At 43.1% G+C, this 26450-nt stretch overlaps 2 protein-coding genes across 2 annotated transcripts; one reads left to right on the top strand and one right to left on the bottom strand.

Moving 5' to 3' along the window:
• Positions 1–245: 245 nt before the first annotated feature.
• On the bottom strand, positions 246–9167 carry LOC119390321 (protein HGH1 homolog). Its single transcript, XM_037657916.2, is given in 7 exon segments — positions 246–469; positions 472–484; positions 1344–1505; positions 1507–1535; positions 6964–7085; positions 7742–8165; positions 8980–9167. Coding segments are annotated over 7 exon segments (1056 nt in total). The 5' UTR covers positions 9065–9167; the 3' UTR covers positions 246–248.
• A 335-nt stretch (positions 9168–9502) lies between these two features.
• On the top strand, positions 9503–24531 carry LOC119390320 (transport and Golgi organization 2 homolog). The gene is made up of 8 exons (XM_049414746.1): positions 9503–9696; positions 9906–10048; positions 10978–11103; positions 17054–17168; positions 17271–17344; positions 17668–17824; positions 20464–20571; positions 24142–24531. Exons 2-8 carry the CDS (start codon positions 9907–9909, stop codon positions 24269–24271), a joined length of 852 nt encoding a protein of 283 aa, XP_049270703.1. The 5' UTR covers positions 9503–9696; position 9906; the 3' UTR covers positions 24272–24531.
• Positions 24532–26450: the final 1919 nt, after the last annotated feature.

Genomic DNA, 26450 nt, shown 5'->3' with positions numbered 1-26450 from the left:
CTCGTCATTACTTGTCATGTGGTAACCAATACAATGCATATTCTGCTCCCATCCTTCTGCGTCATAACACACACACCTCCTGGGAAATAAAATTGGTGCGATAAAACGCTGTCATAAAGAAAATTATTTAGATACTCCCTGGCATTTCACCTACAATTTTGAACTAGGGGACTTTCTTGATGCAAGAAATGAGAGTTTGAAAATGTCATGTCACTAATCTTTAAATGACCTTTACCAAAGATCACCATTCACTCCTTGAGAAGTTCTTCATTGTACGCTTCAAATTTTTTTGTGAGATGCTCCGGAATGTCAACATCCTTGAGGTTCTCCATGCCGGGCTCGGGCTCGTCGCTAATTAGGATGTCCACAAGGTTTTCACATGCCACCACAACGGGACGACAGCTTTCCGACTTGTGCAGCTCTCGTAGCACGTAATAGGCTCCGGAGTTCTTGATGTGCTCCCGGCATTTTTGGTGGCACAAAGCTGCGAATGAAATGGGAACAGCAATTGACGATTCGTAAACAACGTATCCAGCAGTAAAATAACATCACTATAGCGAACTCTCATTGGACACAACTTTTAACAACTGCTGTTATTGGAGACCCAACTAGTAATCCCAAGTCTGCATCCTTTTAATTTGTATCACTTGAAAACGCAGACAAACCGTTTATAACAGTAGTACTTTCATGAGATCCGATAGCCATGATATTTGGCAGCATCGAAATGATATTCATTTGGCAAAAATCCTTAGATGACCGGCAGTTCTGAGAAAGACTTTGATACCTATGGTGACGCTGTGCCAATGTTTCAGTCAACATTTAGCAGACCCATGGTAAATTGCATGCCAATAAATGTTAAAACCAGCACACGAGTACATTCTGCCACAGATTTTGAGGGATTACTTCTTGTAACTGGCTCCAAATTTATGATGACTAAATGCGACTTCATTGCCACTGTACTTTAACTTTGCAATTGAGGCACATACAATAAGATGTCAGTTCATTACAATGTTAACTGGTGCTGTCATTATTCAATTGCAGAAGTCACTCTGCAGAATCGGAAGGAATTTTTTTTGTTACAAATGGCAACAGTTACAGAATACATACAGGAAGGGGTCATGAAGGCCAGAGGCTGCAATGGGACCTTCAGAATTGATCATGGCAGCCTCCCTCAAGTAATTCCGTGATAAGAACGTCCATGATGCTGTCTACCACGAGTCTCTTCAAGACAAGTCTGCTTCAGTTGCAATATATAATGCAATGGGTGTAGATATTGGGGGGACTGCTGGATAGACTGCAAAGATGTGAAGTTGCAGGTTTATTAACGTAAGGAATCACCGTACCTGCATGATCGCCTCAATGAGCATTTGTCGAATCTCCGGGCTCCCTTCTCGCTGCTTGTCGCTGCCCAGGTACTGTAGCTCCAGGGGCAGCTTCTCCATTTCGTCGTCATCCAGCTCCTCGGGGCCCACAAGCGGATACAGCAATCGGGGAAGAATGTCGACAGTCAGGACTCAGCAGCCACTCATTACTGTCTGTAGGCACAGGCGGGGAAAGAAAAAAAGACAAAGGCACAGAGCTTAAGAAATGCGTAGCTTGTGAATGAAAAAAAATATTTACTAACTATGGGATTTGGTGTACCAGAGTAACACCCTTAGTAAATCATTGAAATATTCAAGTGTGAACTGGGACAAGGACAAGTGAGGGAACACTGTCCTTGTTGCAGTTTGCACTTGAAAATGCCCATGATGCATATGTGCCAACTAGCTCGTCTTTCCGTACTGCCCTTAGTAAAGGGCTCCGAGTACCTTCACGGTACCACAGTCGGGTTGAAGGGTCCCTAAACCACCTTCGATAATTTTTAACATTTCAAGTAAATGCACGCATCGAGTTCAGAATGCCATCACGATGAACAATGCCAAAAGCGGTAGTGCTACAAGCCACAGCTGGCGCTCCACATATTCCAAGAAACAATCTTTTATCCTCTCCGGGGCTTTCGGTAATCCCCGGCATTGGCCGTGACGTCAACATTCGCGCTTGCCACGTCACCCACAAAAAAAAGCTGTTTGTCTGCCGGCAGGTATGCGTGCTCACCATGCGAGCGCTCCTCCTCACACGGCGAGGAGGACCGCTCGGCCGGGAAGAGAGACAAGCCGATGAACAGAGCTAAGCAAAGGAAAGCGCGAAGCAAGCAGGGGCCATTTCTGAATCGTCATTTGCGTGTAGCTCCGCTATTACGGCACCGTTTCAAAAAATTCTCGCAGCTCTGTGTTTGTTGAATACTTGTGCACAACTTTAAAACAACAACTAAATTTTCTATCTCTGGGTGGCTTAGGGGCTCTTTAATAGGTCCAGAGAGGCCCCCAGCCAGATTACCAAAGCGCAGCAGTCGAACGCCTCTGCAACTCGAGAAATAATTCCGCTCATGACAACAGTATTGAGTGCACGCCCATTAGGATAGGCATGTGTGCATCCGCTTTTGAGGAGGAAAAGCCGCAGACTTCTAATTTAGTACCTGACTAAATATAAGTACACCATTTCTGATGAAGTGTGCCAGGAGTTGAACCATTGATGTCACAACTGGCAATCTAAAGGCATAGCGTCTGCAACAAGTAAATGCAAAAAAACATGGTAAATGTTTCATAACCTTTTGTGTGTTTTTTTTTTATGAGCATGTAATTTGTCTTGCCCTTTCCTTTGCTGCTTGTCCACAGTGACAAAAAAGAAACATCCTCACATTAATACGCAATGTATTTACTTTTTCACGGTGACAAAACGAAAGATTCTCACGTTAATGCACTATGTGTTTACTTTATCTTGGATATTTAGATTTCTTTCTGCCATGTTTTCCTGTTGCTTGATTTTACAGTGCGCCTAAAGTTAAGCTGCGATGGTGATCTTTATTGGTATCCTCAATAAATGCCAAATAAGCCACCTAACACATATCTGTTCTAGTCTGGTTTTAATTGAATCTGCAGGAGTCTTAGCATTCTGCTTATCTCTATAGGCCTATTAAGGAGCTGCACTGGTTTTCAACTTTCACTATCATGCATCACTTCTGGCAAATATTAACGGTGGCATTTTTAGTTAGTTTGTGCCTTGTTACATGCCATTTCAACTTGCATTAACAAGAACCATCAAGCCAAGGAAAGTACAGGGGATGTTATTTAGTACTAGTTGTAAATCTGAAGCAATTAAAGTGGATGATGCGAGGGACTATCGGTCAGCTACCAGCTCGTAAACAGATCACGTGCTACGTCACGCCAGCAGGCAAAAAAAAAAAAGGTGTTCCACACTTGCCGTCATGGCTGCGAGCAGCGCTGACTAACACTCCCAGGTCTTAATGCACAGATATACCCAATAAAGTAGACGGGAGAAAAACCGCCGCTGTAGCTCAAATGGCAGAGCATCGGACCCGTTATTCAAAGCTTGCAGGTTTGGTCCCTGCCGGCGGCAATTTGTCTTTTCATCTACTTTAATTTCTTCAGATTTATATCATAATTACTACAAAATAACGTCCCCTGTGCTTTCCTTGGCTTGCCTGTTGGTTCTGATTAAGGTAGTGTCTAACAAAGAAAGACGAACCCTTCAGTTCCCCTTCTTTCGCTTATTTAACTTGCATGCGCTACGAGGACAAGGCGAAGCATAACACAAAAAGTGTGTAAACACATGCTTAAAAAAGTCTGTGTCCTATTTCGACAGCGGCGCTGTTTCAGCCGACTGTTAGTCCGTGCACAGCGAACAGAAAACCATCGTCGTGAACTGGCACGTGCTCTCTTCGTCCTCTTCTGCTTCAATGCCAGAACATGGGCGCTAATTTGTCCGGCATGGGATGCAATACTCTGACGGGCGAGAGAACAAGTACAGAAAGAGAAACTTCTTGGGCGAGGTGACATTCAAACCCACAGAGCTGCGATCCAAAGGCAAACGTCATAACCGCTTGGCTATCCAGGCACACGCGCAGAGCATAGCATAGCCTTGTCTATAGTACAGCAAGGGGGTGGGAAAGGGAAGTGAGAGTGAGGGGAGAGAGCAAAGCATAGCATAGAAAGAAAGAGGAAATGAGAAATTGAGAAAGGCAAGAAAGAGAAAGAAATACATAGTGAGAAAGAAACAAAGAAGGCCGTCCAACTCTGCACTTCCTTCAGGCTTGGCACCACTAGTGCAAAGCTGCCTTCATTTTTTATTACCTTGTTTGCATCACATACTTATACCTCATTGTTGAAGTTTATAGCTGCTGTTTATTCTTTCTTTTACTTTCCTTTTCATTGCTACAAAATGTTATTGTTGCACAACCGTGTGCATTTTAGTAACTGTAACACAGCAGCGCTGCATCTCCATGTAGGAAGTGACAATGTTACAGTGACAAGTTATCTAAAAAAAGGACAACTGGTTAGTGGTAATGTGTACCTAGTAATCAGTAGCTAGCGCCCAAGACTGGGCCTCTTACATGTTTCAAAATCTTACCTAACTATGCCTATGAGGTCAGCAATTTGGCCAAAGCCACAGAGACCTGTTCAACTTTGTGTACACCTAGCAAAAGGAGCGAAGTAGCACTGCCATAAAACTATATTTTACGGCATACATTAAACTGCTTTTGTTTTTTCGAGGATCAAGTATATTCCTTTTTAAAAATATCTATCGCGAGACAGTCGTCAAGCCCCATTAAGCATGCAAACGAAGAAGAGGCAGTCTAGCAAAAGGGCCAGCTGTGGCTGCAAAACTAGAGGACACACATTATAAGCCAAGTCAATGCCCACAAAAAAAAAGCATGGTTAATGATGCATGCCTCAAGATCATTAAGAGCCTATATATACATGTCCACGTATTGGACATCCACTACAACACACCGTCACCCTAGCAAGACAGAGTAGACGCTTCCTGCACAACGGTATTGACACTAGCTCCTCGGAGCAGCTGCCTGGAATTTCAGGACCGCACACTTCGCCGTGAAGTACGGCAAAAAGGTCTGTCTTTGCATGCTTTCAAAATGAGTGAGCTCTTTTATCATACTAATTAGCGTTTCGCGAGTGTCAGTGTTTCATCCAAGGTTGAACTTTCGGCTCGGTTAAAGATTTGCACTGTGTAATCTGCTACTGTGCCATAGTTTGAAAGGGTGCACTCAAATGGTGGTCACATGCTTGCTTCGGTAAGTTGGTTAGCGCCAGTGAAATTTGCAGGGAAGCACGAGAATGATGATGTGATGAAGATGTTGAACAGATAGGTTGGATAAAGGGAAACTGTAGCATCCAAAGGCCATTAAAAAGTAGGTACCAAGTTAAAAATAGATTGTTGGATTGCACAGTCAGTAACAAACTAGGTACGTCAGACAGAAATAAAAATAAGAGAGTGGTAGTACCGTCTGTATGAAACTCCCATACCTGCTCATGCGCACTATGTACCTGTCTGAAGCTAGTCTGTTTATAATGAAAGAATAATTACTAGAGCTGTGCGAATAGCAAAATGTTGGGTGCGAAGCGAATTCGAATATTGAAGTGCGAGTGCGAATCAAATAGAATATTTTTCGAATATTTCTCTAATATTTCTAGAAAATTTTTTGAATACTTCGAAGTGAAATTGCAGAAAAAAAAGTTAGAAGAGGATTTCTAAGCATATTCTTATGAGATAGCAACATGAAAGTGTTTCTTTTCGCTAGGTTGATGAAGCACTGGCAGGGTGGTGTTTCATAGTTGTCTTATCAAGAATGAGGCAATGTAGAGGCCAAATTTATTTATGTGCATGATTTGGTGCAACCAAAGTGTTGCCAACAACACTTTACACGTGATAGGCAAAGATGCCATTTCCACAGCGTCTCCTCCTCTCTCAACTTCTGTGGAAGCCCAACTGATGTGGCAGACAAGGGTGTGCTCCCTTCAAGTCCGGCGTGTTAAATCTGCCTCGTAGACGTTGATATACAAGAACATCTGAAATTTTCGATGCTAAAAAGCTTCGGCTTCCGATTTTTCGGACTTCCTGCCCAAATTTCAGGCCCAAAACAGCATTAATTGAGCTGCCACCTCTGCCACATCTTTCATCTCCATGTTGGAAACAGCGTTTTCTCGAGTTAGTACATTTGCGACCGTAGCAGAGCTTGAAAGGCAGCTTTGCCACAATACCTGGGTGTGACGACGTGAAGCATATTGAAAATCTAGGAACCACTTCCAATCGGACGTTGACTGTGTCTTGGCAAAGTTCAACCGTAACGGCGCTCGTAGCGCAGCTTTGCCGCAATATGAGAGTGTAATGAGGTGAAGCATACCAAAAATCTGAAGGGGTCACTTTCAATCGGACATTGACTGTATTTGTCCTTGGGAAGTTGGAATAGTTCAAATAGTAAAATTCCAGTGCGAGTCGAATCGAATAGCAAACACTATTCGAAAAATATTCGAAATTTCGAATATTCGCACACCCCTAATAATTACTTTCACTGTACCTTTTCACTGAACACTACCTTGTGGCTGACACATCAGAGGCTTCGTCACTCTTGCGCCAGAAAGGCCAACACAGCCTAAAGGAATATTAATGACTGCAGTGCTTCTGAAAGTACTTTTTGGAAATATTACCCTTATGTAATGCCTCAACAGCCGGGACACTTCAGGTGTTATTAATAAATTAGACCTCCATCCCCCAATGCAATCGTGTAATCCATCACAAGACACAAAAGCCTTCAGTGATGCAGTCTCAGCAAAAGCTTAAATATAAAAAATTTTACTCTCACGTTGTCCATGAATTGTCGACCATTATTTGAAGAGTAAAAGACTGTCAGTCTTAAGAAATGTATTTTTCTATGCAGTGCTTGGCCAGTGGGACTTCGAGACTTGTTGATAGATGCATTCAAGAGAAGATGCTGCATGGCACTACCTTTCACTCATACACAGCCGTTAAAAAAAAAAGTGCATTTCACCTTGCAGCTAAACAAAAAAAAATTAATAAAATTAATAAACAGTGAAACTGCATGCATACCGGTTTCGAAACAGCAGTTCCGCAGCACTGCAGCTGTGCCATGCTTTCGTATCGTAGAAGTCTCAAGCGTCAGAAAAGGAAAGAATTTCTGTACCCTCCTGGCTGCCTGGTCCAGTAACCACCTGCACCAGAAGTGTACCCTTGGTTTCCCAGCGCTTCCAGGTAGACGACAACAGCAATGTTCGGAAACAACTAGTAAAGGAGCAAGTTTAGTGCTCGTTAAAGTGGAACACATGGCCTAATGGTTTTGCGGCATCACAACTCAATGACCTTACACTGCTTATAGTATAAAGACTGCCCATCTCTTGAAAACAGTTTACATTTAATTGCTGCTTTTACATTTTAACCCCACACTATAAAATGAGCTGCATTCCTTGGAACGTATTTCTGCTGCACAGCAACTATCTTCTTCCTTGTGTGCTTTTTCTCGCTTTAACAACCGCTACTTCCCAGTCACAAGCAGCATGCACTACCAGTGCACATGCTGCAGGTGTGAACGCCACGGCATTCTTGATACGAAAGCAGCAACCGCAGAGTTTTCAAGAAAGGAAACACAGGCAAGCAAGATTGTTGTGCACCAGAAAGACACCCTATAGGGTGCACAGAAACGCAGCTCTAGGTGTAACACTGTGTGACAACAGGTGAGCCAGGGATCGGCCAATAAAATTTCGCATACTGACGCAAGGCCACCCTGTAGGTTAGCTTCGTTCGGTTACGTCTTCTTAAAAAAGCATCTGCTGCAGATGTACTGAACCGCTCCTCCCACCAGTTCCCTCACCTCCGGACTTCGTCAAGTTGAGAGAGATTTGAGAAGACGAAGCTGAGATGGTCTCGGTTTTCGCTGGCGCTGGAACAGAGCGCTGCCAGAAGGGCGTCGCTCTTGTTGGTCGAGTGCAGCAGCGTCCAGAGCTTTTCAGCGCCCTGTCTGCCTCTGGTGAGGTTTGACAGCATGGCGGCGCATTGCAGTGCTACAGAGTCATCGCTTTCGAGTACCCTGTCGACCAAGTGGGCCATAAGGCCGCCGTAATCGTGCTCGACAAGGTGCTCCGAGATGGCTGGCACCGACGTGAAGTTCGTCAGGCACTTGTACGCTCGGGAGATGGTCTCTGAGTTCTCGTCCTGTAGTACGAGAAGGGCCACCGCTTTCACCATGTCCGGGTTTTTGAGCAGGAGGGAGCGTCCATCTTCCGAATCTGGGAGGCCTGTAAGCATCAATTAGTGGTCCTCGTAATAAGACACAATTGACCTTTTGTGACGCGGTGTGCACATTTGTACACGTCTTACTTCTGCCATTTCTGTGCACCGGTGGCAATAAAGAGTCAACGAACACTGAGCTAATGGTAAATTAGACATTCTCGCTACCTAAAGTTCCGATATCCGATATATTACCTCTGGGTGAAATAGACTGCTACGCACAATCACTTTGGTGAAAACACTGTGTTTAACGAGATGCACAACACGGGCGTTTCGTTTGGCAGAAATTTCGCAATTTTAAAAATTTTTTTCGGAATGCTTGCCATCTGCAGATAACTACAGGATGTAATTTGAGCGCCTAAATGAATTCGTTGTATGAATAAATACGGCATGGCTAACTGTACAGTAACTAGATAATTCATTACGTTGCAAATTGCTACAAAGTGCACTATATACTTTCACCAAACGTTTACACTCGCTCTAAATTGTCATCAGAACCTTTACATCAAAATGTACGAATTTTACGCATTTGTGGACGGTCCATCGTAATGTGTGTCGCAGAGGTTTATGTAGTGAGACATAACAGTCATGCCATATCACTTTCGCTTATCATCTCTACATAAGACTACGTTACACGAATAGCTCGGGTCAGAAAAAATGGGTAGAGTGTGAGAATATTCACTGGCCAGTTACATAGGCATTCCAATGATGCAATCCCATACATAAGCAACGTGAGGATCAAGTTCTCCATTGTGATGATGAAGGATCTAGGAAATTGGAACATTCTGGGCAAACTGAAACCTGGAGCGGGCGCATACAGACCTGTGATGTACGTAAGGGCTTGATTCTTTGGTCCGGTCGACGCGCCTTTGGCCAAGAAGCAAATTAACTCATTCACTACAGACATGATTGACGCAGATCACCTAAATTAACACAAAGTAGAAGCAAATGTTGACACAGGCAGCGATTGCAGCGATCACACGTGCTCGGCGGAATCGAGAGTTCGCCATGCGCGATTCACGTGCAATGAAAAGAGGCCCGATTTCCGGTTAATCACTTCCGCCAAAAATAGCCACAGGACAAATGATTACCCCACGACCACACAACCACACCTACACTCCAACAAAATGATTAATTTTCACGAGTCTTTGAGTTACTTACGAGGCTTAAAACGTCTATTAGATTGATATATTTTAGATTAATTGCCTTAATTGTGTCAAAATAAACTTATTGTGAACGCTTTTGAGGAACCACGCTACGGCGCTAGCTACTTTTTTATTTCTAGCTAACAGTGCTAGTGTTGTTTCTCTATTTCGTTAATATTCTCTCTCTCCTGTCACTCACAGCTGTTCCAAAAAGCTTGAGCGTCCCGAGAAGTCTGTGAAACGATAACAATTGTTTGGCGCGACCTTCGTCGCACTTAAACGGTGGACGCCCGCGGTATCGGCGATCGCATCGCGAAGATAAATGCAGATTTCGCGCCGGACCTCACGGCCTTTTCATTCTTTCTCGCTGCGGTCTTCTCCTCTCGGCTACCACGTATGACGCTTGTCGCAGTGACAACAAACGCATGTTGGCATGTGACCGCGTGCCTTGTGTGACCCTGTCTTTGGGCGCTGAAAAGGCGGCCGTTTAGCCGCCACCGTTTCCAATTGTCGTGACACTTTGCGGCGGTTGCGAAGTCATCGCTGTGTGGTGTGCCGTGGTCGGCGATTTATCGTACCCCGCTTCCCTAACGGCGTTTTCAGGATGTGCCTGCTGTTCGTCTACACTAATCCCGACCCGGACGATGACGAATTCAGCATGGTGCTGGTTAACGTCAGGGACGAGTTCTTCCATCGCCCAACGAAGCCAGCGTCTTTCTGGGAGGACGATCCTAATATTGTCGGAGGTACTGCATCACCAACTCGCATCAATATGGATAGCCTCTACTTTAGCTTCCTCAACGTCCTTCGCCGCTTTAGACTGCCTGTTGACCGCGTTAACTGCGTCCTGTTTAGTCCGATGTACGAGCCATATGCACAGCCACTTTCCAAAATGCAACGTGAGCCTAGCATTAGCGTGAACGATATCAGTGTGTTGGTCATGTAATACACTCGCAAGCGTAGCACAATTGTAATCCATGCTGCGTGCTCTAGATCGCGATGTATTCTTCTCTCTTTCACAGATCCAGCATCCCATAATCCTTTGCCCCTACCTGTACGTGTAACATCATTTTGTCGTAGCCTCTGCGTCAAAATCATAGGCTTTAACGTAGTATGTAGAATCCCCGGGTTTCGTTAAGATGCAAGCACGGTTGTCAAGCGGTAGCGTTCTCAATAAACAGTCATTTCTTTCATGACAATCGCACGTATTTGCTAGAGTCTTGGAATAAGCTTTTATTTTGCAACTGTTAATAGCATATTTTTCGACTGAACGATTTCTCAGCACATGTATATTCAGTAAATCGCGCAGTCAAAGTACTGGAAGAGTGCATAAGACGAGCCTCAGATCAACGATCAAGTTTTGAATGGGGAAGTTGTTATTGTGAAGGAAAATACACACCAGAGAGGATCTGTAGTTGTCAAGTTATATAGCCCAGAGCCAACGTTTCAAAAAACTGTGCAAAACGGAGCATTCGCTTTCACCTCTGCTTCATTGCGAGTCACCGTATTATAGCTTTCTTGAAGTCTACTGTGCAATCTAGGAAATTGGTGTTCACTTCTTTCTGACTAGCACAAACACATCTTTGCTACACTGGGTCTGAACATATCATATGCAAGACATACAGTGATGCCCCCGTAACCGAACGCAAAATAAAAACTTGAGGTCATCTTTCAGGTCGGGATCAGGAGAAAGGTCGCGAAGGGGGCACGTGGATGGCAGTGTCCAAGGACGGCCGTATCGGTGCACTGCTGAACATCCTCCAGCCGGCACATCGCATGGATCCCACAAAGCGTGGCCGAGGTGAACCCTTCGTCTTTGACACGTGCAGTGACTCCCTCTCAAGTGCTTATCAGCGACGGGTTGAAAGGGCCATTAAAGTGTGGGTTTTCACACTGCCTGTTTTCACAAAAGGCTGTATTGACTGATATTGCCTTTTGCTTCTGGTTTATTGCCACATCACTTTAAAATCTGAGAAATGGGGTGAGCACTCTTTTCTTAGAAATCACCTGGCGCATTCCTTGAGAGAGGGGCAGGGTAGTATGAGTACATGAGCAGTAATGGCATTGTGGCATTGGCTACCTAAAACGGAAGGAAGAGCCAAATGATCCATTTTTTTGCTGCTTTTACAAATTATCTAAAAAAGAGAGCCCCCTGCATATTGCCACAACTACGTCATTGCTGGTGACGACGATGAAGCAGTGCACGTGTTTTGGTCTAGCAAAGGGATGAAGGCGACGTTGGGTTTCTTGACGATTCATAAACCATGTTAGTGCTGCCTGGCATTCTGCCCTACATCACTGCAATTTTACGCCGGACTTTTTACTAGTCTGGACTGGCATCATTGCTGGTTTTTTGCATCTACTCTCACATGCTAAGATTGCAAACTTACTGTTAACATTAATTCTTAGTTTCGTCTTTCGTGAGCATGATTTTGGTTCCTGCATTTTTGTTTAGTCTGGTGCAGTCTTAGTGGCTGTAGTGATGAGAGGTCACACCATCAAGCAGTTTTGTTTGATGTTTTGCACAGTGTTGTTTTGCCATGATAGTAGTTTAAGTCTATGTTGACATTATTATGCCGAGGTTCAAGTGTCTCTTGACAGGAAAGTGACCTTTACAGCAACTAAGACAGTAACTAGAAAACTTTATTCAGTTTCTCCTAGAATTTCTCTTGTAATAAATGTTTGCAATTGCTGCTGCCTGTGTGTTATGAAAATTTTCAGAGTTGTAACAGTGTGTACAAGCACAGTAGGTTCACAAGCAAATAAGTGAACCTAATCGTTGCTGTATAACAATTTATTATATTGTTAGCATAAGATAGAATGTTTACGACCCCATCCTTTTCATAGCTGGTACCAGATGTGGGTTACCAAAATAACTGTGTGCTCTTCACAAAAATGCAGCAGGAACGAAAGACTTGCATGTTGTTATAGAACAGGAAAGGTGCAGTGCATGCAACATCTATCTTTAGAATCAACTGACAAGCGAAATTATGTTTGTTAATGTACCTCATTTGACATATGGATGCCCACACCCTTCTGCATCAAGCAGTCTTTGTTACATGAAACACCACTTTTGACTGTAAATCTGTTTTAGAAGTTTTTCTAGCTGCTGTATTGTCACTCATGGTTTTCCTTCCATTTTGGGTACCTCCCATGCAGAGCTGATTGCAAGAAATATTTTTTTAGCTGCAGCAAAGCATTGTGACGTGCCAGGTTTCTCAATTTTGAATAGTGGGAAATCATATTCTTAACTTCTTCAGTAGATTCTCCAGTACATTTAAGTGCACGTGTGAAATTATGCATCTATTGAGCTGCTGGACACTTCTACAGAATTGCCTCTCTGGTCCCAGTCAAGCACATTAGAAGCTTTTTTGACCACAGCCCTCAGCACCCGAATGTTGGAAATAAATGTTGTTCTGTTCTGTTCTGTTGTCTTAGGACTTTCGAATGGCTCCGACCAAAAAAATTGCTTTTGCATTTCATAATTTCAGAACCGATTCAGTTCCTTCTTCTGGGGAATCAGATGATGGAGATGGCAGCTTGCAACTTTTAAACATCTTTCATTGGGGAATTTGGACGCGATTATGAATTTAAGTGCATTGACTATCAAAAAACATAAGCACTCACGCCTTTCATGTCCTAGTCTTGCGGTGTTCTTTAAGATTCAGTCTAGGAGTGTGCAAAAGATTGCAGAATAGTGTTTTGATAGGTTATGCAAGCCACAGAATATACTCTCTAGTTCGTTTCGTGTCTTTCTTTCATCCTGGTCTTGTCAAGCGCTTTTAGGATAACTTCATCTTGGGCGAGTTGGTGTTTACTGAGTGTATTGAAGTAGCACAAATTTCGTAAAAGAAATGAAACAGAAGGTGGTTCTGTTTCGTTTCTTTTACGAACTTTACACTACTACAATACGCGCCTTTTAGGCTTCAGTCGTGCCGTTCAAACGTCTCCAAACTGGCACGTTAGGCAGCTTCATTTATAATTAGGTTCCTGGTGGTCTTTTTGTCTGTTCTGTGCTAAAGGCTGAAAGCCCTGGAAACTGCTCGTCATGCAGGAATCTGGCCTGCTCGTGCTGTTACTGGGGGTTGTACTGCTCCTTCACTTCCGTGTACTTTACTCTTACTCATTCAGCACTGAGCACGCTGGTGCGAACTCAAGTGTCAGCAAACATTGTTCACGCACTCGAGGAGAAAGCTCTCGGTGGTCTGATAACGAGCAGATAAGAATAGGGCTCGACAAGGAGCATCGCTAGAGTGTTGCTGCTATCCGTGATGCTGAAATTCTGTATTTAAAGCGACGCTGGCCAAAAATAAATGCAAATGCTGGCTGGCGCGATAATGCGATGTCGAAAACTACACGTAGAGACTTTGTTGCGCATGTAATGGATGATTTGCAAGAATCCGCAAGCAGGCTTTCCTGCAACGTGTTTTTTTTTTTTCAACCGAGCACTCTCATTCACAGACTGCTTTTCTCACTTGTTGTGCTTTTGTTGCTCCCAGTTTCAGTGAAAGTGCATCCCCCAAACGATTGGTTCCTTATTCACCATGCGTAAGCTGAGGGTCAGCGATGAGGCGTGACGATCCCATAATAATTTTTGAAATGAATGTTTATGTTGTTTGTGTACCTTCACTGGAATTAGGAGTGGCGAAAGCACAACGAGCGAGAAAAGCAGTCTGTGAACGAGAGTGCTTGGTTGAGATAAAACATTGCAGGAAAGCCATCTCGCAGATTTTTGCAAACCGTCCATTGCCACTTGACTTTTGGAATTGTAAGACCGGAATTTTCAAAAAAGCCATTCATTTATTCCAGATCTAAGTACAGCTAATGACACTTGCAGACAATGAATGCATCATTTTATGTTTCACCTTCTTAGCAAAGAGTCCGAGTGAAATATTGCTTCTGGTATCCATGTGTTGATGCTAACCATCTTGAAAGAACTGCTTGAAAACTGGGTGTCTTTCATTTGCAGAGTATTCGTGTTACCAAGTAATGCCTTATGTGGCCCCATCTACTCAAAAACAGAGGAGTTAAGGGTTTTGAGTTATTATTTCAACGGTGAGCTTAGATGTTTTGTTTTGCCACCTGTGGCCAGCTTTCGAAATCACTTTTCATGCAGTGCAGAAGATGCACATAGCTGTGTGGGTACTGCCATCGATCTGGCACGAGGCTAGCTTGTGTGGTCACTGCCAAGAGCTAGGACAGCTGGTTGAGAACATCCTTCTTTCATGATTTAAAGCTTCATTAGGTTCATTTCTTATGCAGTAGGCAGTGTGCTTAGAGTCTGCTGTGGAAGAAGTTGCTTTGATGAGCACCATCAGGCAGGCAAACCAGAGCATAGTAACCATGACGTAGACTTAGTGACTTGGCTAATAAATGTTAGTTTTTTAGGGCCATCCATTTCCACAATTACATCTTATAAATTTATGCTTATAAACCTTATTTTTTAAATTTGATGAGGCTCTAGCAGGTGATCGAAAAGACACCCTCGACCAGCTGTCATCAACTATGCAAGCTCGAATCTAGTGCTATCGCAATGGCAGGGCCCACAGTGCACCTGTGCATTTTCTCCACTACATTGGAATAATCAAACTCATTGGGCCTGTCTGTTGGACGATACTGTTAGCAGTGTTGCTGAAGGGGTTGAAATTACAAAAGTGAACAAAGGGATAGTTTCACAAGTCAGCCGCAGGCGGTGGGACACAACATAGGTTCAGAGGTTCCCTTGGTAACAAGCCTAGAATGATGGCATTTCATTCTACTGCAGCGAAAGAAGACCTAATAATTAATAGACTAAAGGACTTGAAATAGTGCTGCATTCTTCATTATAGCTCAGTGTTCACTGTCTTTTAAGCCTCAGTTCAGTACACTTTGCATAAACACTCGAACAGAAAAGGTATGAGGTGATGATGACAGCATTGGTCAGACACAGCTTCATGACATTGTAGTTCAGATGAAGAAGAAAGAATGAGAGTTAAGCAAGTCATTTAATGCATAAAGCAGATAATCATTAGTTTATTACAGTAGCATGGTTGTCAAGAAACTAGAAATGTAGTTTTGAGCAGCAGTAAGTTAGTTCAAAGGATGAGATATTTAATTAAGCTTGCCGGCATAGATTGGATTCAGCTGATGCAGGGCTGGGATCATAGGACCTGTCTTGGAGAGGCATTTGTGCTACAGTGGAGTTAAAGATAAGCTGATACTAATGATCAGCCAAGGCTTATGAAAATAGAATAGTGGACGTGATTTTGATATGCTCTATACGTAGCTGTGGTCTTTGGTACATGTTTAGTATTTATAATTGTGCATAGGCTGTCTCGTTAGCTTGAATTAGTTGTCATTTGAAATGTTCTGCTTGAACCTTGTGCAATTACATGCTGGCCCTTTCCTGACACATACACACTGTTTTCTTTGTGCTGTTGTGGTTCATTTTTGGTCACTTTTTTCCTGCTGGTAATTATTTCACAGCATATTGTCTCTGTGCAATGACAGCACTTAAATTGCGCAGTTGAAGGAATTTATATGTCTCCTTTTGTGACATAGCGCACTGATAGGTCAGCATCCATTTTTCTCTGTGTGTGTATAATAAAAAAAAACTTGCACGAGCTCAGTGAACCTAGAGATGATTTCAGTGTTCATTAGGATATCGCTCCAGATTCAGATGACCACCATATGCTAATTGTATAAAAACACTTGAAGAATGAGAAACATTGATAGCTTGGGAGTGAAGTAAAGTTGGAAACGCCTATGTACGCACCTGAACCTTAATTCTGTCCTGTTTAACCAGTCTAATAACACATACCTGACCAATCATGTGACTTCGAATCGCTGTACTCAGTCTAGCTTCGCTCACTAGGATTATGTCTAGCCATATTCAAAAGTTTTGCCAGCCAACACATCTGTGTTTGCAAATATTGGTTTGGGAGTTTAACTATTCTGACCTTTCATTCATGGTAGTCCATGTCTGATGCCAGTGATGTTATGAAATAAGGAAGCAAGGAGTTGTAGCGAACAAAGTAGTTAGCGGAAGGGCCTGTGCAGGCTTCATGTGAAACTCATAAATGTTCATAAAAAATCGTTGAACAGGAAATGAGGGTTCCCCTACAACAGGGATCCCCATTTGGCATACCAGCCTGTCTCAATAGTTCATTCCTACCTTTTCCTTTCTTTCCCTCTTTTTGCACATGCTTTCTCTCCCCCTTCTCCAATTTTGAGGTTGGGAGAGAGTGAGGGAAGTCTATTCTTATAAGTTAAAATGAAGGAACAAGGTCCAAAATAATATAACTAACAGAAATAACCAAGAAGTAATCGCAATAATTAACTCAAAATCGATAAAAACATTTCATAAACATGCAGATCACTCCAATGCCACGCAAGAGGGGGCGCCACTGCCTTGCAGAGGGCACGATTTCTCCTCACACCGGCTACTCTACTGCGCTACATCTGAAGGGGGAAACAAGCTTATGGAAACTCGCTGCAGAGGACATGTATCTTAACTGCCGGTACAAGCAGGAAGTCGATAAAGCTTAGCAAAAAGTAGCGCACATGTCGCACACTGAGTTTGCAAATCTCCCTAACAAGATTCTACTCATGCCGGGGAGACCCTACAGGCTTACCTCAAACATTGGACAGTTTGGTAAACGGAGCAATGGGAACTCCACAAACGGGAATCGCTGGGTGCCCATGCTACGCACTTCCTCAGGTTTCACAATAGTCGAGCTGACATACTTTTTTTTTTTTCCCTTTTCTTACAGGCTTTCTAGTTGTGGATTTCATAAAGTCCACAATGGACGGGAACGCGTACCTGACCAAACTGATGAAAGAGAAGGACGAGTTCAACGGATTTCTCTTCGTCGCCATTGAGGCCAAGCAAGTTTTGCAGTGCTTTCCTCTTTGGTGCTGTGTTGGTTCTGCGTGATGCCCTCCCCGGTATGCTCAGCTGCGTTTTGTTGGTCCTGTGTTCGGTTTCAGGCCTCTTAAGAAGAAGATCTCCATGAGTTACTACAGCAACCTCCAAGAGGGCGAACCGGTGCAGACGGAGCCAGGTGAGGGATCCACGAGTTTTGAGAGCTTGTGCCGGCTGCCTTTACTGGCTCATGTCTCTCAGAAGGTTAAGAAAACTTCTGCAGTGGGCCAGTTGGTTTCAATTTCATTTCATTAATTTTTTATTGACATAAAACAGTTTACAAAAATGGAATTGTAGTCTCTTCATTTGAATTTGTAGCCAGAGGTTAGTTGGTATTTGTTCAAGTCTATAGAAAAGAGCATGCAACATAAGAAAGCAGTGATGATGCAAGCAAAAATATAATGTTTAAGTTTACTTTTCTTTAGGTTCTGACCAGACTTTCTTCTTTCTTTCTCTTTTCAGGTTTCCACGCGTTTGGCAACAGTGTACCCCCACAGTTCTGGGCCAAAGTCAAGTTCGGCAAACAGAAATTTGAGGAGCTCATCAGGCAGAACAACCGGTTCTCTCAAAAGGATCAGCTGCTCAAGAAGATATACGATTTCCTGGACGAATCGACGTCGTGAGCCTTGTCATTCTTTTTTTTCTTTTCAAGCGCAGGCTTCAATCGCATGCTTATTAACGGTCGGAGCGTCAAGTGGCTGTGCTGGAAGTCGGGTGTTTGATTCCACAGTTATTTATGCATTTCTGTTGTGAGCATTGTAGCCATTGTTTTTTTTTAATGTAGAACAAATGGAGTAACATGAATGAAAATGGATTATTTCATGGGAGGCTTAGCCTTGACCTCGTAAGCCTTGCAGCGAGAGTGCACACTTCGCTGTCATTGCCACAATAAGTGTCACATGCTGAAATAATGTTGTCTACATATGAGTTCCATTCAAGACATGTCATAGCCACCTTACAAGGAACTAAAAATGTTGCAGGTGTTTCACTCTTCTGACACCAGAAGGCGAAAGCCTGGCTGCACTCATGTAAGATGAATGAGCCGCAACAACCAAGTACTTACGTTTCGCATTAAATTTACCATTTGAATGCCTGTGAGCACTTCTGTCTATGTCTTTTCCAAAGGTGTGCTGACTTTAGCGGAGTATCAGCTACACGTCTGTAAGGCAATACGCGTACCTATGTAGCTGCACACTTTGTTGATGCTGTGGCTGATGACTGAAGAATTATGGCTGGGGAACCCATTGTAATGGGTGGGAACCTTTACACCACCCACTCGTTATGCAATTCACATGGTGCGATGCCTAGCGCGATTCTACACGTCTGCCATGCAATATTATGTCTGTTAACATGACTCCTTGCCCGACATGAGGCCTATTCATGGTATTTTTCCAAAGCAGTTTGGAGCTCTGGTGTGGCTTTGTGGTAGAACACTGGGCTGCCACACAGAATGTATGGATTTGAATCTGGCTCAAACTTTGTTTGTTAAGGTCACACTTGAGAGGTTGCAGAAGTTTCTGTACCAGATGCCGCATTTTTCCAGGCCAGCGTCCGATGAGGCACTTAAGGCTTTCTCCTTAAAATATTGGAGTGCAGTCAAATCCACAAGGCAGGCAATGTTGGGGGGGTTGCATTTCTGATTCGTGCTTCTGAGAATCCTTATTAAACTTGTGTGACATCCTTACACATTTTCTTTTTCCTGTTTATTCGCTCTTTTGAGTGTATCTGAGATGGGATCTGGGCTAAAAGAAATAAGCTTTCGTTCATTTAATACCCGTGTCACACGGGCATTTGGAAGGCCTTCCAACTGATAGTCTATTAACTCAATGGTCAAGCACGAGCTGCTACATAGGACATTTCGAAGGCCGAGGAGTCCATAGTCTGTTGAGTCAACGGAGTACTCCACAACTCTATCGAAAATTCGATAGCCATTGAGCAACGGAAGCGGAAACAGGGCGAATGTGCCCTTCCATTCACAGTATGCTCGTACTCATGATTAGAAAAACGAGTAGGCTTTAAAGGCAGTTTGTGTGAACATTGCGAATTGCTTAATAAAGTATTTTCGCCACTTGAAATGTGCGAACTGCACATACTCTCAACAACAGCAACGTGCTCGTCTTCATTGTATACTGTCTTGCTGTGTACTATTGCTCGCCAGAGTTTGGCTGCTCAATAGCTGAAAAGTTTAAAGGGGTCATGAAGCACCCCTTGGGCTTGTTGAAAAAACACATCCTGCGGAGAGCTGACACGGCTATGAACTGCTCTGCCAAATATTACAATCGTGCGCGCCGCGTAATGGCCACAAGCGGAGCGCGAAGTTGCCGTTTCCCCAGGCACCCTCTTTTCAAACAGAGGCCGGTTCTCACTCTCGTCGGTGGGTGGGGCGTCTGTCCGTTTACGTCGCGGATCTGTCCGTTTACTTCGCAAGAGATATAGCATGCTTATTGGCCGATAGCCGACGTAAATCGAGAGCGGCGTTCAGGATCAGATGCGCTTCTTGCCGCGGGGTGCCGCCACTTGCCAGCGTCGCACTCCTCAGTACACGGTAGCCGCACTCCCGCAAGCGAATCACAGCGGGAGAGTGATCGCGTTTCATGACGCGCACTGACGTAACTTCTTTCCCCCATGCCATCCCTCCCTGTCTAGCTTCCAGTGCGCTCGTCGGCACGAGAAAAGAGAAAAAGCGCTGGGAGCGTGCGCCAAACCCCCGTAACTCCGCTGAATCTTGACGGATTTGAGAAATTTTTGCGGCCATCGATTCGCGAGGCAGTACACTCCGATACTGAGGTCATTAGATCATTACTTGGAAAAGTGGTTCATGACCCCTTTAATATGCATTCATAACCACAAATAAGCAATTTATTGAAATGTTTAAACAAAAACAACACATAGTATTTATGCTTTTAAGTGGATTTGTATTATTTAAGCTTAGGTGATGATGTAACTACCAAAAGAAAGATCCGCAGCGGCACACAGTTTTGCAAGAAATGCCTGAACCACTCAATAGCCATTCAAAGCTGCCATGTAGCAGCACGACAACTCCATCTAGTTGATTGAGCTGTAGCATTTTGATGGCCATCTACTGGATGGCCTTTCAGAAGTGCCCATGTGACAGAGGTATAACACTTCATATTTTTCAGTTGAATGGCATAGTATTTTAGGCATTTCTGTTTCAAGTTAGTGTGTTGAGCTGTCAAGTTCACATGTCGAGGCTTTGTTACCTGTTGAAAAGTTGCGTCGGTTTATTTCATTTTCTAGCTACCCGGTGGATGATGCCATGAGAAAACAGTCACAAGAGCCCGAGTCAACCCTGCGGCTGATGAACCAGATGAAGTACATCTTGCCTAACTACAACTACGGCACAAGGTACCACTCCTTAATTAACAAACAATTCTGTCATGGCATTATGGATTATGCCTACAGGAATGATGCTAGCGCGACATTAAGCATTCATGATAATAACCTGATAAATACTCTCGCAAACTTTGAGGGTCGAATTTTTTCACGAAATGCAGTCCAAAAATGTGTAATTTTTCTATAGCTGAAATAAATTCTTCAGACAATTCTATTTAAGAAAAACATTGTCTGAAATTTTTGTTCGTGACTGTAAAGTGACAAAAAATCATTTTTGTTGTTACATACACATGGTTTATTCGTAGTAACATCAAGCAAAATCGTAAAAAAGATACTTATATGATTTTTTATAAATAAAAATTATGCATTGTATTAAACATAGCTCAGAGACATACAAAAATAAGCGCACCAGAGTACTTTTCCGGTGAAAAATGTTCGTGCTCCACAAAACAGGAAACGCAACCACGGCGGCGGCGTTTGTGTAATTCAGTGCCGCACGGAAACAGATGTACACTCATACCTCGATATAGCGAACACGGATATAACGAATTTACGGTTATAACGAAGTAAATGAAGAATAGTCTTGTCATAGATTGCTAAAAATAGACGTTTATAACGAATTTTCGGATATAACGAAGTTATTTTCGTGTCAGATGTGAGTTTGTTCAAATGAGGTTTGAAGTGTAATCGCACCCTGGGGAGCAATAAATAAGAGAGTAAGAAGCGGTCACCCTTTGAAAAATTAGAAACCAAACAGCCATCAGCATTGCATGCGCGAGAAGCAATAACCACCCGAAGGACGAAACCGAAACCAGCCACACCGCGTACGTGCGTTCTGATGCGCAAGTGAAGGTTGCCGCGCCACTTTGGAAAGCAAAAAAAAAAAGAAAAACCAACAAAGAGACATCGGCGCATGAAAAAAATTCCACGTGTTCCCGAAGAGTGGTAGCACATGCCAAGGAATAGAAATGATCGAAAAAGGCGTGTATTTTAAAACCAGCCGCACCGCGAACGCGTTTGGATGGGCAAGCGATAGCCGGCACACTGCTTTGGGAAACAAAAAAAAAAAAAACAGAGAGACATCGGTGCATGAAAAAGATCTCACGTATTCCGAAATGTGGCAGCACATGCCAACCAAGAGAAATGATCAAAAAAGGCACGCGTTTTAAACCAGCTGCACCACGAACGCACTCGGATGGGCAAGCGATAGCTGGTGCACCGCTTTGAGAAGCAAACAACAAAAGAAAACAACGGAGAGACATCGGTGCATGAAAAAAAATTCCACGTATTCCGAAATCTGGCAGCGCATGCCAAGCAAGAGAAATGATCAAAAAAGGCACGCGTTTTAAACCAGCTGCACCACGAACGCGCTCAGATGGGCAAGCGATAGCTGGTGCGCTGCTTTGGGAAGCAAACAAAAAAAAAACAACGGAGAGACATCGGCGCATAAAAAATTCCACGTATTCCCGAAGCGTGGCAGCACGTGCCAAGCAAGAGAAATGATCAAAAAAGGCGCGCGTTTTAAACCAGCTGCACCACGAACGCGCTCGGATGGGCAAGCGATAGCTGGTGCGCTGCTTTGGGAAGCAAACAAAAAAAAACACCGGAGAGACATCGGCGCATAAAAAAAATTCCACGTATTCCCGAAGTGTGGCAGCACATGCCAAGCAAGAGAAATGATCAAAAAAGGTGCGCATTTTAAACATACAGGCAGTGCCGTACATTTACGGCGAAAACCCTCAAAGGGTTAAGTTTGCCATGGAAACTGTAAAACCTGCACAGCATGAGAAAACTTTGGGCAGTTATCACATTCGCTACAATTAAGTTTGAAGTATTGTAGGGGTTAAAAGCCACTTTTAGTATCTAAGTGATCCAAAGACAAGTTTTATTTTTCAAGCTTATCATTTATGTGCAATAGTTGCATCACATAAGGGTGCGTAGAATGTAAAATCAAAGACTGCGACAGGATTTGATGAAGCTCATGATTTGCATACTTGTTGCTTGTGTGGTAGGCATCACTACAAGGCACACCGTTCGCATTCGTGTCCAGATGCACCTACGGAATTGAAGATTTAGCTGTGCATCATGTCATTCATCGCAAAAATTAAGGGTCCTCCTTTGATGCTGCCAAATGTGATGTGTTTATTTCACGGAAAGCTTCACAGAGCAGAACCTGCCTACCATCAATGAGCGAGTGACACATTTGTGTGACAAACAGCACATTTGAGTGCTGTAGTTGTGACTGAAATGTACATCGCACAATGGGAGCATGAAAACATGCAAAAAACTACAAATTTAATGTTAGCTTAAATCTACAATTAGTTGTTGCAATATATAACTTGTTATAGATATTCCATAGTAAGCATCACTAGTAAAGAACAATTGCACTGCAAGAAAGTGGGAAGTGAGACTTCTGTGACCACTTACGTAGTTTCTACAGCATTTTTCGCGAAGTGTGAAATGCTGTAATTGTATATGTTGCATCAGAGCTGTGTAGTGAGCATGTGGCTCTCTAATGTCTCTTTATTTATGAATCTCTAAACAGATTAAAGAGTATAACAAATTGTGCCATTTATCATGGTCATTTGAATGCAGCACTTTTTGTGTTTTCTCTGGCATAATAAATAAATGCAGCGGAATGCATTGCTACACAACTTACTGGAATATACAAGCACGTTATCCTTATGTAAATGACGTGGCACCCACATTGGGTCTTCTCTATTCTGTATGCTCAAACTGTTTTCTTGCTTCTAAAGAAAAACTACCAAGAAACTTATATCAGCACAAAAGGTTCCACAGTTTTTTATGGATTGGGTCTTCAGCTTTACTAGTGCATCATTTTTTTAAATCCGCCTGTGGGTCAGCTGTAGCTTAATTTTAAAAAGTGTTTGGGTTTCAGAAAATGTGAGTGCAAAGTTTATCACGTCAAAAAAGTCAGGTGGGAATAAAGGATGATTGAGATGACTGAAAAAGTAGCATTAGTAAAATTTTAATGACGTTGAAAAGTGTAGATTACAGTGAAAATGCAGTTTCCACAGATACGCACAGAGAAGAGCTGAATTTTTTGTTACGTTAAAGAAATTTTGTTGCTAGAGTAGTTGCATCTTGCCAACAAGGTATGGCACTGTAGCTCTCCACCCATTTAGATTGTCATAGGCACAAATCCTCATCAGCTAGGCACAAATGTAGCCACTTTTGATAACCACGTATATAAATATTTTAAAATTTTAAAGCATTATATGGCTCATGAAGCAAAACACCTAGCATTTGTCCTGTGAATGTTGGTGTTACCACCTGACTGCAGGAAAAGTTGCTTGACCAGGTGATGATGATGTCGTCACAGGTGATGTGAAGTGATAAAGCCACGTGTCACGGTCGTCTATATAGTCATCGCACCCAGACACGCAGTGCTTCCATATTCAATGCATTTAAGGAGCGTTAAGTGCCACTGCAAGTTTTTACTTTTGCACTTTCTCTGTTAGCTGTGCGTTTACACTGTGTGAGTACGTTGTTGGTAACATTTGGGAAAGTGTTGATGAACGTGCAGTTTGCACACATTTATTTTGCCTTTTATTTGTTCAGGACACACACCGTTCTCTTTGTGAACGGTGCGGGCAAGGCCGAGTTTATCGAGAAGACTATGAAGGAGCCCATCGACATAACATCCAAGATTGTGTGGGAGACAAAGACCTTCACCTTTGACATTGCATGACTTGTGGATATTTTTAGTTCTTAGACACAAAATCTGGTCACCATTTTTTCTTTTTCTCTTGGATGTGTTGCAGCGTACGTAGTCATTCGTATCGTGTTTCACTCCTTTTTACGGTGAAATTGCAGACTCCCTTTTTTTAGATATTACCGAATACTCCGGGAAGAGATGCTATACGTGAAGCTTGGAGCCTGGGTTTATATGGATCCTTGCTGTTATGCTGGTGATTAAAGATTTTATAAATGTGTATTGTTGAACCAGAAGTGGTTGCACCTTTTTTCTTTTCTATCTTTGCGTCGGGATAGTGCAAAAGTAAGGCACTGCAAATGGGAGGAAGTGAAGAAAAAAATAAGCGGTCACTTTAGCAAACTCTAAGGAAAAAAAATATATTTCGCTTGTATAAGTGAATATCATCTTGGAATAGCAAACGGGGCTCTTGCGTTGAAAAGACTCACTAAGCCAGGAAATGTGGGTGGTGGCACCATCTCAATATTCCCATGCCAGCTTGCTGTGGCGTGATAGATTTGCTGCTAAGCCTGCACAAGTAACATTATCGGTGAAAATTAATGGCATTGTGTTGTAATTGAGTTGGATTTTTTGTGATTTTTGTTTATATCACTTTGCCCAAAATATGAAAAAAAAAAGTCTGAATCTATAGCGTCACACCGATGTAATAACATTGAAGTTTCAGCACATATTCATAAAATGGGAACTTTGTTCTTTGTTTTTTTCTTCTAATAATGAACATGCTGTCATGGAACAGCTCACGTCCGCATCACAATATGACCTGCAAATTAACCACGATAGAGCTCTGAAAGAATTTGCCAGTTCACATCGGTTTGTGGTTTCACGTTATTGTCCAGCATGACATCAGCCACGAGTACAGTTGTCAAGCAATATCACTTGCAATATCACTGCAACAGAATAGTGGAGCTATGCATAGGTCACTGATACGACAAAACATGGCACACCTCATGATGACAGGTGGCGCCATTGTTCCATTGTAGGGAAACCTGCATCATTTGAGCCATGTTGCTGAAGTCGGCACACACTTGCCATTTCCTCCGATTAGCGTTTTTTGTTTTTTTTTTTCCCCAGGCAGCATGGCTTAGCGTACATGCTCCCCTAACTTGTTCATTACACTTCAGTTAGTCGAACCAGTTTTACTGCAGAAGTGGTTATTGTTGCACTCTCCATCAAAGTTAGATGTCACGAAGACCGAGTCATTGAACAAGATGGCTCAACATGGACAGTACTCATGCATCGCTTTGTCATACAGGTACAGCCATGTCTATGAACGGTGCTGAACAGTGTCAGGTTTAAATGCACAGATATACTCAATAAAGTGGACGGGAGGACAACCGCTGCCGTAGCTCGATTGGTAGAGTGTTTGATGCGTTATCCGAAGGTTGCAGGTCCGGTGCCTGCTGGCGGCAAGTTCCCTTTTCTTCCACTTTGATTTCTTCACATTTATATCATAACTACTGCAAATAACGTCTCCTATGCTTTCCTTAGCTTGATTGTCTGTTGGTTCTCATTAAGGCGAAGCCATTAGTACTGCACCTGAAGATGTCCCGATTTACGGCTGTGCTCTTTACTGGCTTATGTGATGAAACAATGTTAACTAACTATCTTCTTTGCAACAGTTTTGCACTGTTAAGCGTGCCATACCTGTTACAAACCAAGGGGATTTGGTTGGCACACTGCCTCGTTTTATAAAGTACTGTTTTCTTTTTCTCTCTTTTCCCATTTTCATACTTTGACTTCCTTCTCTTAAGGCAGTTACTAGGGACACTAAAGGCAAATATTAAGTCGACGTTGATTGTTGAAATAGCGGTCCAGAAACCTCGTAGTGCTGCTTTTGTGCCAAGGAAGTGCTTATTTTGAAATAAAATCACGTTTTTAGTGGTCCGCATCGCGTTAGCGCGCTTCAAATCTCCCGCCTGAAAATACGACTTCCATACGTCACTGCTGCCGTGCCCAACGTTGCACGCTTTTACTGCGCGGCCGCCGACACTAGTAGCAGCCGAGCGGAAGTAGCGGGAATACAGTAGCAACAACGGCGCTGCGGCAAAGACTTGCTCGGATGGGCACATTCAAAGCCTTCACCAAGTTGCGGTTGGTCTCGTAATCCTCAGTACGAAAGTGCAGCGAGCACACACGCAGAGGTTTTGACTGTTTA

This window comes from Rhipicephalus sanguineus, chromosome 4, assembly GCF_013339695.2.
Source record: "Rhipicephalus sanguineus isolate Rsan-2018 chromosome 4, BIME_Rsan_1.4, whole genome shotgun sequence".
Lineage (NCBI taxonomy): Eukaryota > Metazoa > Arthropoda > Arachnida > Ixodida > Ixodidae > Rhipicephalus > Rhipicephalus sanguineus.
Note: the sequence above shows the minus strand (reverse complement) of the source record. Positions and strands in the feature narration are given on the sequence as shown.